Source organism: Pongo abelii, chromosome 13 (assembly GCF_028885655.2).
Source record: "Pongo abelii isolate AG06213 chromosome 13, NHGRI_mPonAbe1-v2.0_pri, whole genome shotgun sequence".
Taxonomy (NCBI): Eukaryota; Metazoa; Chordata; class Mammalia; order Primates; family Hominidae; genus Pongo; species Pongo abelii.
Genome location: NC_071998.2, coordinates 76,241,693 through 76,254,866, shown reverse-complemented (window position 1 = coordinate 76,254,866; position 13,174 = coordinate 76,241,693). Strand labels below are relative to the sequence as shown.

At 39.1% G+C, this 13,174-nt stretch overlaps 1 protein-coding gene across 1 annotated transcript in view; it reads right to left on the bottom strand.

Annotated features, from left to right (window-relative positions):
• LOC100442929 (kinesin-like protein KIF27) overlaps positions 1–13,174 on the bottom strand; it is a 46,505-nt gene that overhangs the window by 17,660 nt on the left and 15,671 nt on the right. The window contains 3 exon segments of the mRNA XM_054519630.2: positions 1,629–1,827; positions 5,153–5,359; positions 10,680–10,895. Coding sequence (XP_054375605.2) covers positions 1,629–1,827; positions 5,153–5,359; positions 10,680–10,895 — 622 coding nt within the window.

The window sequence follows — 13,174 nt, the reverse complement described above, 5'->3', positions numbered from 1 at the left end:
ATATGCTATTCTGTCCCTTTATATATTTTATAAATATATAATATATATATTTATATATATAATATAAATCCTATATATTTTATATATCCTATATATTTTATATATCCTATATATCATATATATATCATATATCATATGATATATATATGCTATTCTGTCCCTTTAGAGATCCTTGATTAATACAAGGATCTCTGTATTGATTAATACAGATGGGGTCCCACTATGTTGCCCAGGCTGCTTTCAAGTAAGCCTCCCACCACAACCTTCCAAAATGCTGGGATTATAGGCATGAGCCACTGCACCCAGCCACAACTTTGTTTAGGAACAATTTGTACAGCTATAGAAATGAATGACTATTTTACTTTTTTTTTTTGAGACAGGGCCTTAACTCTGTCACCCAGGCTGGCGTGCAGTGGTGTGACCACAGCCACTGCAGGCTCAACCTCTGGGACCCAGGTGATCCTCCCATCTCAGCCTCCCAAGTAGCTGGGACTACAGGCTCGTGCCACCATGCTTGGCTAGTTTTTTCTATTTTTTGTAGAGATGGGGTTTCGCCATGTTGTCCAGGCTGGTCTCGAACTTCTGGGCTCAAGCAATCCTCTTGACTCAACCTCCCAAAGTGCTGGGATTACAGGGATGAACCACCATGTTTCGCCAAGTTTTTATATATTCTTATTTGGCTATAGCATGAACTTTTGTGGTATAATCTCAGTCACTTTAAAAAATATTAAAATATCAGTTTCGGAACTAAACTAAGGTAAGGAGAGCATGTTTGAATGTAACAATGTGTGAGATCTTGCAAGGAAATTGTCATTAGGCAACTGGTTGCTAATTAACCAGTGACAGAATTAACTTAGAAGCAAATTGCCTCAACACTCAAATTCACAGATTTTCCCAATTTTCTGCTTACTCAGGTTGCTTCTTCCAGATCCCTTTTGATCTATTTTCAGCTATGGATTCATGAGAATCAAGACTAAGCAGTCTGAATTGAAGGAGTATAACAGTATCACCCAACAATGATTCTGCTGCCATAGTAGCTGTATACTGGCCTAGGTAAAATGAGGCCAGATCACTCTAAGAGTTTTCTATTAGAGTTGGTGGTGAACTACTGCTCACTGATAATGGTATGTGCCCATCAATGGCAGTATAATTTTGACTCAAGATATTACTTTAATGCATAAAATTTTATAATCAACTGACAATTATAACCAGAAATATAACTAGGAATATGACAGAACCTATCACTTTAATTTTGTGAGTGGAAAATAACTTAAATATAGTATTATATCCCTGGGAAATAAAAAAAAATTCAACTGTATACCAAAAAGCCTGAATCAATCCCACATTTATACATAAAAACTAGACCAACAACAAGCTGACAGGATTGTAGCGGTTCTTATGTGCATACTGGAGGCAGGCAGAAGGGATGGCATTCCAAGCACGAATAGCCCTACAATAAACTCAACTATCCCAAAATGCGGCAACCAAAACATGTAAAGCCCAAAAACTTGTCTAAGTAGCAACTATTTAAACATGTTGAGCTTTTAAGTGATCAAATTCTGTCCTATCTTCCTTCAGTACCCACACCTACACATCAACTTTACATAACTGTCAAAAGGGGAAGTTACCTTTGAAATGATGTAACAGCAACTGCATCTTTTGTTCGTGTTCCTTTTGCTGGAGGGTCAGTCTCCGGTCACACTGCAATTTTAGATGGTCCAGTGCAGATTCTAATTCATGAACCATATTATCCCGTTCCAGAACTTTCATTTTCATTTCTTCATTACATAACTGTTGTTTCCGTTCAGCTTCTCGCAAATTCACCAGCTAACAAATACATATTTTGACCTGTTAAGTGTGTCTTAGATAAGCTAATATAATAATCTACTTTTCTTAGGCTACTTCAAGATGAACTTCCTTAATCTCCATAGTGTAAATGGTTCCTGCCAGGTATTGGGTCCTTAGGCAAATGCTTTGTAACATATTCACAAAACAACCTAACTGCCTTATGAATTTGTTGGAATTCAGGCTGGGCACGGTGGCTCACGCCTGTAGTCCCAGCAGTTTGGGAGGCTGAGGTGGGGGGATCACTTGAGGTGGGGAGTTCGACACCAACCTGACCAACATAGTAAAACCCCATCTCTACTAAAAAAAATATAAAATTAGCTGGGTGTGGTGGTGCACGCCTGTAATCCCAGCTACTTGGGAGGCTGAAGCAGGAGAATGGCTTGAACCTGGGAGGCAGAGGCTGCAGTGGAGCCAAGATCGCCTCATTGCACTCCAGCCTGGGTGCAAGAGCAAAACTCCGTCTCAAAAAAAAAAAAAAAAAAGAATTTGTTGGAATTCTGAATTGATGACACTTTCTTTTTTTTTCTTTTGAGAAGGAGTCTCGCTCTGTCACCCAAGCTGGAGTGCAGCTGCGCAATCTCGGCTCACTGCAAGCTCCGCCTCCCGGGTTCATGCCATTCTCCTGCCTCAGCCTCCCGAGTAGCTGGGACTACAGGCGCCCGCCACCACGCCCAGCTAATTTTTTGTATTTTTAGTAGAGATGGGGTTTCACCGTGTTAGCTAGGATGGTCTCGATCTGACCTCGTGATCTGCCTGCCTCAGCCTCCCAAAGTGCTGGGATTACAGGTGTGAGCCACCGCGCCCAGCCGACACTTTCATTTTTAATATACTGTTGCTCTAATAATCACCCTTCCATAATTTCTTAAATGTAATCTATGCAGTTTACATTTAATAATTCTGTAACTTTATTTCTCTAGTCCAAGTGGATAATCAGAGGGTAAAGATTCTTGAAACAGCTAGACAATTCCAAGTTTTAACTCCAGAATGGATGTTATAAATAAGTGACAGTTTGGGTGTTTTGTTGTTATTGTTGTTGTTGTTGTTAAGATGGAGTCTCACTCTGTCACCTCAGGTTGGAGTGCAGTGGTGCGATCATAGTTCACTGCAGCTTCCAACTCCTGAGATCAAGTGATCCTCCCACCTCAGCCTCCCACATAGCTGGGACCACAGGTACATGCCATCATGCCTGGCTAAGTTTTTAAAAAAAATTTTTCGTAGAGACAGGGTCTCACTATGTTGCCCAAGCTGGTCTTGAATTCCTGGCCTCAAGTGATCCTCCTGCCTTGGTGTCCCAAAGCACTGGGATTATAGGCATGAGCCACCACACCCAGCCATGTTATGCATTTTGTCTACTGGATTCTTCCCTGTTGATGTGAAGTAAAAATACTTCAGACAATGTCTGTATCACAGAACTTGTTAATCATCTAATGACCTCTCTAGAAAAATAATCATTAATACAAGGGTTCCCAGGATCAGAAAATCCACTGACCTTAGCCAGGTTGCCTTGCTTTAAGAGTAGCACAACGGTGGCTCACACCTGTAATCCCAGCACTTTGGGAGGCCGAGGTGGGAGGATCACGAAGTCAGGAGTTCGAGACCAGCCTGGCCAACATGGTGAAACCCCATCTTTACTAAAAATACAAAAATTAGCCGGGCATGGCAGCACACGCCTGTAATCCTAGCTAGTCAGGAGGCTGAGGCAGGAGAATTGCTTGAACTTGGGGAGCGGAGGTTGCAGTGAGCCGAGATCACACCAGTCTGGACAACGGAGTGAGACTCCATCTCAGGAAAAAAAAAAAAAAAAGAGCAGCATAAAGAGTTATCTATATCAGGCTGGGCGCGGTGGCTCACGCCTGTAATCCCAGCACTTTGGGAGGCCGAGGCGGGCGGATCATGAGGTCAGGAGATCGAGACCATCCCTGTCTAACATGGTGAAACCCCGTCTCTACTAAAAAAAAAATACAAAAAAAATTAGCCAGGCGTGGTGGCGAGTGCTTGTAGTCCCAGCTACTTGGGAGGCTGAGGCAGGAGAATGGCATGAACCTGGGGGGCAGAGCTTGCACTGAGCCGAGATCACGCCACTGCACTGCAGCCTGGGCGACAGAGCGAGACTCTGTCTCAAAAAAAAAAAAAAAAAAAAAGTTATCTATGTCAAAGCACTCCACCATCTTTCTACCCTACAAACATGCAGCAATAGGATGCACTCTCATCAATAACAATAACAGCAGCTTACTACTGATGATGATTATCCAAGAGGAGGCTGTGCATAACATTTTCATTTATCTTATTTCACAGAATTATAATTTTATTTAATTTTTTTGAGACAGGCTGTTGCTCTGTTGCCCCAGACTGAAGTGCAGTAGTGATCACAGCTCACTACAAACTCAAATTTCTGGGCTCATGTGATCCTCCTGCCTCAGCCTCCCAAGTATCTGGGACTACAGGTGTATGCTACCACACTCGGCTAATTCTGGTATTTTTTGTAGAGACAGGATCTCAAATCCTGGGCTCAAGTGATTCTCTTGACTCAGCCTCCCAAAGTGCTGGGATTACAGGCATGAGCCACTGCACCTGGCCTTAGGACTTTATTTTAAAATATCAGTGTTTTATTTTTCATTAATTGTCTGATATTCCCATAAATTGAATGTACTTTTCAGAGAAGAGTTATCTCGTTGTTTAACACTTCATAATATATAACTTAAGTGGAAAAGACATTAGAGAAAAGACAGATATAGTTCTCAATGCTATGAAACATCTCTGGATCAGTAAATTGTCTAATCTGTAAAAAATACAACATTTTAATTGATTTAAGCACATTCAGATTAATAAAATCTACTATTATCTTTGCCACTGATACACCACTTCATCTTCATTTCAGCTCATACATGATGAGAAAGTACAGATTCCCCTAGCCTACAGCAATGAAGGAAAGGGAATCAAAACTTGGAGGGCCCTTGATTTTTCATGAGTGCCAGGTAGAACATCCAAATCTAGAAAACATCCAAGAAATAATGAGCAAGGAATATAACTTAAATACTTTGGTTTTAAAAACTTTCAAAAAGGACTTCTTTTGAAAGGCCCTCCAACTTTAAGAACCTCACAAAGTTAGGCCTACATATTTGGATAATCACAAAGCTTTCAGATGACAACATTTAGTTCTATAAAGAGAAATCATGCTTAAATTTGTAGTTACACCATCAAATCTTTAAGCCTTTCAATTTCTTTAAAAATTCAAAATAAATATAGGATGTAAGCATCTTGACCCATCTTTATAAGAAAAATATTCTGACCCTCAAAAACAAACCTTATTGAAATATCTGAAAAGAATAGCTCTAATCTCAACAGGACTCAGGCAAGCTAGTTTTTCCAAGACATTTGCTTCACTACGAGAGAGGTTATGGAATGATGCTCTAAGTGACTTCTGGTGATTCTGGATACTTTCATTCTTGTATTCAGTTGCAGCTTCCAAAGCTTCAATCCCTTCTTCAAGTTGGAAAGGAACACATTCTTCCTAGATATAACAGAAATCACTCATTTTAAATGAAATAGTATAACTTTGACTTTATCATATACTCAGATCCTACTAAACTATTTGAGTCTAATGGACATTACCACTCTTGTACTAGATTTTAAGAAAATGTTTTTTGAGTGCTTGCTATGCCACATAATGCAGTGTGTGTATACATGTGTGTATACACACACATACACACACACACACACACACAAACATATTAACATAATCATTAAGCCGTCACAATAAACCTGATGGAATAAAATGGGAAAGACAGAAGTTTAGGGGAGTTCTGAAATGTTCCAAGGTTATACAACAAATGCTGATCATCTAATCCAAGGAATACACTTGAACAAAGCCTAAGCCCACAGGATTAGCAGTATTGTCATATATCTCCTCCATAACCCCTAAAGTGCATATTATGTGTCAATATTTCCACTAGTGAGATCTAGAGACTCACTGTTGTCTCTCCAGTGATCTATCAAAACTTATTGATCTATCAATAACTTATTCTAACATTTAGAATAAGTTATTAAGAACTAGTAATAAAAAAGCACAATATGGCATAAAAAAGTAGTGAGGATTTAAGTATCTGAAATATTTCATAAGATTCCTATGAAATGTTATTAGAAGGAAAATGTAGGTGTTAAAAACAGGGCAACATAGTATTTTTTCACATGCTAGAGAAGATCGATGAATCCCTGTAGGAAAACCTACAAGTTCTTTTTTTCTTTCTTTTTTTTTTTTTTTTTTGGACACAGGATCTCGCTATGTTGCCCAGGCTGAACTCAAACTCTTGGGCCCAAGCGAACCTCCTACCTTGCCCTCCTGAGTAGCTGGGACTACAGGCACACGCCACCATGCTCAGCTCTTCCAGTTCTTTGAACTATCCAAATACATGTTATGTTGGTGATACAAATCTATGGTAAGGAAGTACTTCAGATTGGTGAGATTTGGATATATGTTTCTGTATACCTATACCTATTGTGGAGGCCACCTCCATAAGTTCCTGTGGCAGACTATCTTGTCCATCTGCACACCCTTATTGCCTAGCACAGTACCTATCACATAGTTTGAACTCAATATCTGTTGACTTAATGAAGAAAGAAGAGAAAAAAATTTTCATGTGTCCTTGGTTACAGGACCCATGTTATTTCTCTCCACTCCTCCCCCTAACATCCCAAAGGAAAATAATGTGAATATTTCTTTTCTTTTTTTTTTTTGACAGGGTCTCACTCACTTTGTCATCCAGGCTGGAGTGCAGTGGTGGGATCTCAGCTCACTGCAACCTCCACCTCTTGGGTTTAAGCAGTTCTCCTGCCTCAGCCTCCCAAGTAACTGGGATTACAGGTGCATGCCACCACGCCTAGCTAATTTTTGTATTTTTAGTTGAGAAGGGGTTTTGCCACATTGGCCAGGCTGGTCTTGGAACTCCTGACTTCAGGTGATCTGCCTGCCTCAGCCTCCCAAAGTGATGGGATTACAGGGGTGAGCCACCATGCCTGGCCAATAGTGTGAATATTTCTGATCTACCTAAAGAAAACTGTTCACCAGCCATTCTATTTCTCTGTGCAATCACTAACCATATGGAATTTGATGGTTTGATAATTGCTCCATAAGGAATAAAATAATATTCACTTTTTCAGGAAAAAAACCCCTTAAATACTAAAATGTATTTAGGTGAACGAATAAGAGGAGCCACAAATAAAAGTGAATTATCCAATATAGAGTAAGTCCTTGTCATCAATAGGTTCTTGGAAACTGTGACTTTAAGAGAAACAATATATAACGAAACAAATTTTTTTTCTTATTAACTTTGTAACAAAGGCAACTATGTTGAAGGAAAACAATGTAATTTGAGGACCTGATGTACACGGTGTCTCTTAAAGTCACAATTTCCAAGAACCTATCCACAATGTTCAGTGAGGACTTTACTGTACTTGACTTTTGAATTCATACTATGACTATATTTTATCAAAAACAAATGTGAAGAGTTTGCCTTTATACGTGGCTGAGGACAATTTCATGTAAATTCAGTTTCTATGGTTTTGGATCTAAGTTAAAGAAGTACTGAGATAATATAAGGTAGTGTGAATATAGAAACCCAAGGACAGCCCGCTCCAGTGAGGCTGCAGCATATCAGTGTTTGTAGTTCTCTCTAACTCAGCAATAGGTGTAGGTTGACAAGATACGTGGCAATGGGTAACTATCCTGGGATGAAAAATTTGCCACAATACAAACCACAGGTTATCAAGAGTTGACTCTGCTTTATGATAGAGCACTGCTTTTCAACTTTAATGTGTACCCAGGAGCTCACTAGAATTCAGATTCTGATCCAGCAGGTCCACTTGGGGGCTGAGGATCTGCATTTCTAACAAGCTTCCAAGTGATGCTGTTGCTGCTGGTCCAGAGACCAAGTAAAATGAAACAAAAAACTAACGACAACTTTTGAGCAAGCACTGCAGAGATTTCCTTATAAATTATATGTTTTTGGCAGGGTGCGGTGGCTCAAGGCCTGTAAACCCAGTGCTTTGGGAGGCTGAGGCGGGTGGATCACTTGAGGTCAGGAGTTCGAGACCAGCCTGACCAACATGGCAAAACCTTGTCTCTACTAAAAATACAAAAATTAGGCCGGGCATGGTGGCTCACGCCTGTAATCCCAGCACTTTGGGAGGCCGAAGTGGGTAGATCACGAGGTCAGGAGATCGAGACCATCTTGGCCAACATGGTGAAACCCCATCTCTACTAAAATACAAAAAACTAGCCAAGCATGATGGCGTGTGCCTGCAGCGCCAGCTACTCGGGTGGCTGAGGCAGGGGAATCGCTTGAACCAGGCAGGCGGAGGTTGTAGTGAGCTGAGATCTCGCCACTGCACTCCAGCCTGGTGACAGAGCAAGACTCCGTCTCAAAAAAAAAAAAAAAAATTAGCTGGGCATGGTAGCGCACATCTGTAATCCCAGCTACTCGGGAGGCTGAGGCAGGAGAATTGCTTGAACCCAGGAGACAGAGGCAGTGAGCCAAGATCGCACCACTGCACTCCAGCCTGAGTGACAGAGTGAGACTCCATCTCAAAAAAAAAAAAAAAAAGTATGTTCTCATCATAAAATGAGAAATTAAAAGTTTAAAAGATTAGATAAACATAATAGTTCTTATATTTTCCTCCCTACTTATTAAGCAACTACTCTGTATTATTAGAAATCTAAAGTTCAGGTAGTCTTTAATTTTAGTTTCTGGATTTTACCAAAAAAAAAAAAAAGCAGTGTGACTTGTCTGTAGTAAATTGTTGGGTAATCTATTAGTGTAATGATTTAAAATCTTTCTATCCATTTCCATAAAGTAATAAAATTAGGAAAAATATTTTAATTTACTGTGGAAAGAGAAAATTATCCTAAACAAGTTTAAAGACATTAAGATAGCAAACCATTCCAACTAGATTTTATTGATACCTTGTGTCACATCAGAATCTCATGTTCTCGATCATCTGCTAGTGACAGATCTATTTGGAATATTAACCTTGGCTTTAAAATCGTGATAAGAGCAGAGCTTCACTTGAGAGCTACACTAAGAACCAACCATGTGGAAGAAAGGTGCATAGAAGCTCATGTGACTAAGTAGAACTCTACCAGTTGTAGGAGGCTCATCATTCCCTCAAACCCTAGTCCAGAATAGCTGCAAAATAGGTATCATGCACCGTACTATATTTTCACCACAAATCCGTAAATAATGTTTTTTGTTACAGGATCCCACATGAAATAGAAACCTAATGTTTCTTGATATTAATGGAACTCTACCCTACTGCAAACATAATTTGTTAATTCTCATCTCTGTGCCTTATTCAAAGATGTTCTGTCTAAAACGGACTTCTTTCTTGTATCTGCCAGTGCATATCATGTTTCTCATAATCTAGCTCAAGATTCTGATCTACTGAGGCTGCCTTGATGAATCTTTCCCCAAATGATCACTTCATTGCTTTGAATAAATAATGTAAGAGGTATAGCTGTAATACATTATCCACAACTTGATTTTCAATGTCCTTCAGAGTTTAGAGTTTTCTTATATTTCTATCTGTTTTCCCAAATAGAGTATTAATTTCTCAAGGGAAACATAATACTTTGGGTGTTTTTTTTTTTTTTTTTTTTTTTTTTGCTTCTTCTATCTTCTATAGAGCTTAGTAATAGTCACAGGTGGCAGAATTCCTTAAATATTTGAATTCTGCTGTATCTTAGGCTCTCATGTCTTCAAATCTATAACCCTTGGGCTCCAATTTAACACCTTGGGAGGACAGCCTGGCTCTCTGTTCCTCTGCACAGCTACCCAGCTTAAGTTATAAAACAGGGCAACAGAGGTCTATAATGTTCCTTTCAACTGCCACTTAGCCCCCAGTCAAGGATTGATTTGTAAGTCAATCCTTTCATCAATTCTCAATGAGCAACAATCTGATGTTATCCTTGCTCCTATTTCTTAACTAGCCCCCACAACTTCCTGTCACTTGCTCCAAACTAAAACACTACAAGATTCACCAATGTGTGTGATTCTCAGCTCTTCACCTTCTCTTAGCAATTTTCCCTTGCTTTGGTAATGATGAGACACCAACAATAAATATTTGCAGAGGAAGTCCAGATTCAAAAATTCATCTTTCTCTGATGAAGTAAGGTAAAGGTACCACTGCCAACTGACTGAAAATTTTGAAAAAAGATAAAGTCTGGGGCAATTTGACAGCCCATAAATGAATCATCTTCTACATAGTTTTAAAAAACTATAACTAAAACTATAGTTTCAAAAAAACTGTAACTATAACTAAAAGGTATTTTACTGGGATTGGAATTTTGTGCATCTATTTGGCTGGACATAGTATGGACATTGGGCCTTCTAAACCAAGGTTTCATGGAAAGAATTAACCCCTAATTCCTTAGGCATCTCTTGTATGTAATAAATTACCTAGTATCGTTCAAGAAATATGTATAGAGAAAAGTCAGGTGCCCTCCAGAAGAGTCCTTCAAATCATTTTCTATGTTCTGTGATTTCAGACGAGAAACCCCAGCTGAGGAGGCAAATATACTCAAGGAAAGTAATAGTTTCCAAATGCCTGGCAGTGCCAGGAAGGGGCCATGTCCGTGGACCACTATGTAAGGATATCTCAGTCTCTAGTCAAGCATGGTTTATGGTGCCAAATAAGTGCCAGGTGAACTCACTACATCTGACAAAATCTCAAGGAACCAAGTTTACCAGATAATATTTATGATTATGTGAAAAAGACTGAGGAAATCACTTAAGTGATCCATCATACAGCACCTCCAGTTCCAAAGAATACTGACTTACTTCAGGTGATAACACTCTACCATTTTAAAGTTTTTCATCCACACTGTGTTTTCGTTTCTGGAGCTGATCCTTTTCTTTCTGGAGGACTTCAACTTGTTCTGAAATCTTTGTTTTCTCCTCAGCTGTACGGGTCTGGAGCTGCACATTCTTTTCAGACAACTCTTGTTCCAATAAGTTCAGGCGAGTTGATATTTTCAAACTATCTGTGTTTAAGGCCTAAAAGATACAACCCACCAGACACCCCAAAAACAGTTACTAGAAATCTAGACTGCATAAAAATTAGGAAAAACATAGAGAAAATTGCTAAATGAATATATTTTTAGTTTTTACATTATTGTTTTCTCCCATGGATTTTTTTGAGGGAGGGGGTATTTATTTTCTTTTTTTGTTTTTGACATGGAGTTTTGCTCTTGTTCCCCAGGCTAGAGTGCCATGGTGCAACCTCAGCTCACTGCAACCTCCGCTTCCCAGGTTCAAGCGATTCTCCTGCTTCAGCCTCCCTGGTTGCTGGGATTACAGGCGCTCGTCACCATGCGCAGCTAATTTTTTGTATTTTTAGTAGAGACGGGGTTTTACCATGTTGGCCAGGCTGGTCTAGAACTCCTGACCTCAGGTGATCCACCCACCTCAGCCCCCCAAAGTTCTGAGATTACAGACGTGAGACACCGCACCCAACCGGGGTATTCATTTTCTAAAATCTTAAGTTGAATGCCTTTTTTTTAAAAAAAAGTCTATTTAAACTCTGAGTTTACTACCAAGAATTGCCTTGACTAGGTTTTCAGAGGCAGTATTTTTCTTTTTTCTTATTTTCTAAATTGAACTTTTCTTTCTTGGCTTTTACATTCTGCATTGTAGAATTATGTTACAATTTACTAGGGGTTGAGATGTGGTGTGTTTAAACATATGATTGGTTGGCTTAAACATATAATTTGTTTTTACTCGTATTTCATTCTGATCAGAAAATACGGCCAGATTTATGGAGATGTTCACTATGGTCAGATTTCAGGTAATTTGTAAAATACTTTTCACAGTAATTATTTGTATATACTACCATAAAGTTTATTATATAGACACATACTATCATAAGGTTTACAATTTTAAAAAAGCATTCCGCTCCCCCAAGCTTTTAACTGAATCCTACTCCCAGACGGCCACCTTCAACCTTTTCAGTTGGTTCTTCTGGTGTTTATGTCCATGTTTCTAAATGGCATTATCAATTTTAGACATTGTCTACTGACTGTGTATTACGGGAGATAAGGATTTAGCACTCTTATACCTACTCTACTTCCCATCCTCCTCCGTTCTCCCAATATAAGTTACATTACAGTTTTTAGTTAAATCAACATCATTATAACTTTGTTATTCATAGGTGAACTATCTAGTGTGAAATGATCATGCTTCTGTTTTGATACAACTTTTTATTGCACCTTATAGCTAATTCTTCTCCAACAGAACTATAAAATTCCTCAACACTTTTTCATTTGATCAAACTTATCAGGAAATCTTTTCAATCTATTGTTTTCTGGAAACATTTTGCCTGGAGCATCCATCCTCCTGCTCCACACTGGACCAGTTGTCCTGGGTCTTCCCTTTGGTATTTCCTGAGAATTTCCATGCTGGAGCACATTTTCAGAATCCTGAGTCTTCCTTTTTCATAGTTTGTGCCCTTATTTTTGTGGAGCACATGATCTAGTAGTTTCCCTGGACAGGCTTGATGGGAGATTTTTTTTTTTTTTTTTTACCTGAAAATGCTTATTCTAGCTTCACATTTGATTGAGAGTTTGGCTATGAAGAAAATTATTTATTAGACTTAATTTTCCTCATGAGTTTAAAGATTGCTTCAGATCTTAAACTTCTAATGAGGAAAGCTGAGAAGTCCAATGCCATTCTGATTCTTGCAACTTACAAGTAGTCTTTTTTGTCTAGACGCTTTCAGGACCTTCTTTTTTCCTCAGTCAGTGTATCCAAACCTTCACAGTGATATGTTTTGGGTACTCATTTTGCTGGGCCCTTGATAGGCTATTTCTTTATGTGTGTGTATATATATATATAGTTATATATATATATAACTTTAAGTTCTAGGGTACATGTGTACAATGTGCAGGTTTGTTACATATGTATACATGTGCCATGTTGGTGTGCTGCACCCATTAACTCGTTATTTACATTAGGTATATCTCCCAATGCTATCCCTCCCCCCTCCCCCTACCCCACAACAGTCCCCAGAGTGTGATGTTCCCCTTCCTGTGTCCATGTGTTCTCATTGTTCAATTCCCACCTATGAGTGAGAACATGCGGTGTTTGGATTTTTGTCCTTGCAATAGTTTGCTGAGAATGATGGTTTCCAGCTTCATCCATGTCCCTACAAAGGACATGAACTCATCATTTTTTATGGCTGCATAGTATTCCATGGTGTATATGTGCCACATTTTCTTAATCCGGTCTATCATGTTGGACATTTGGGTTGGTTCCAAGTCTTTGCTATTGTGAATAGT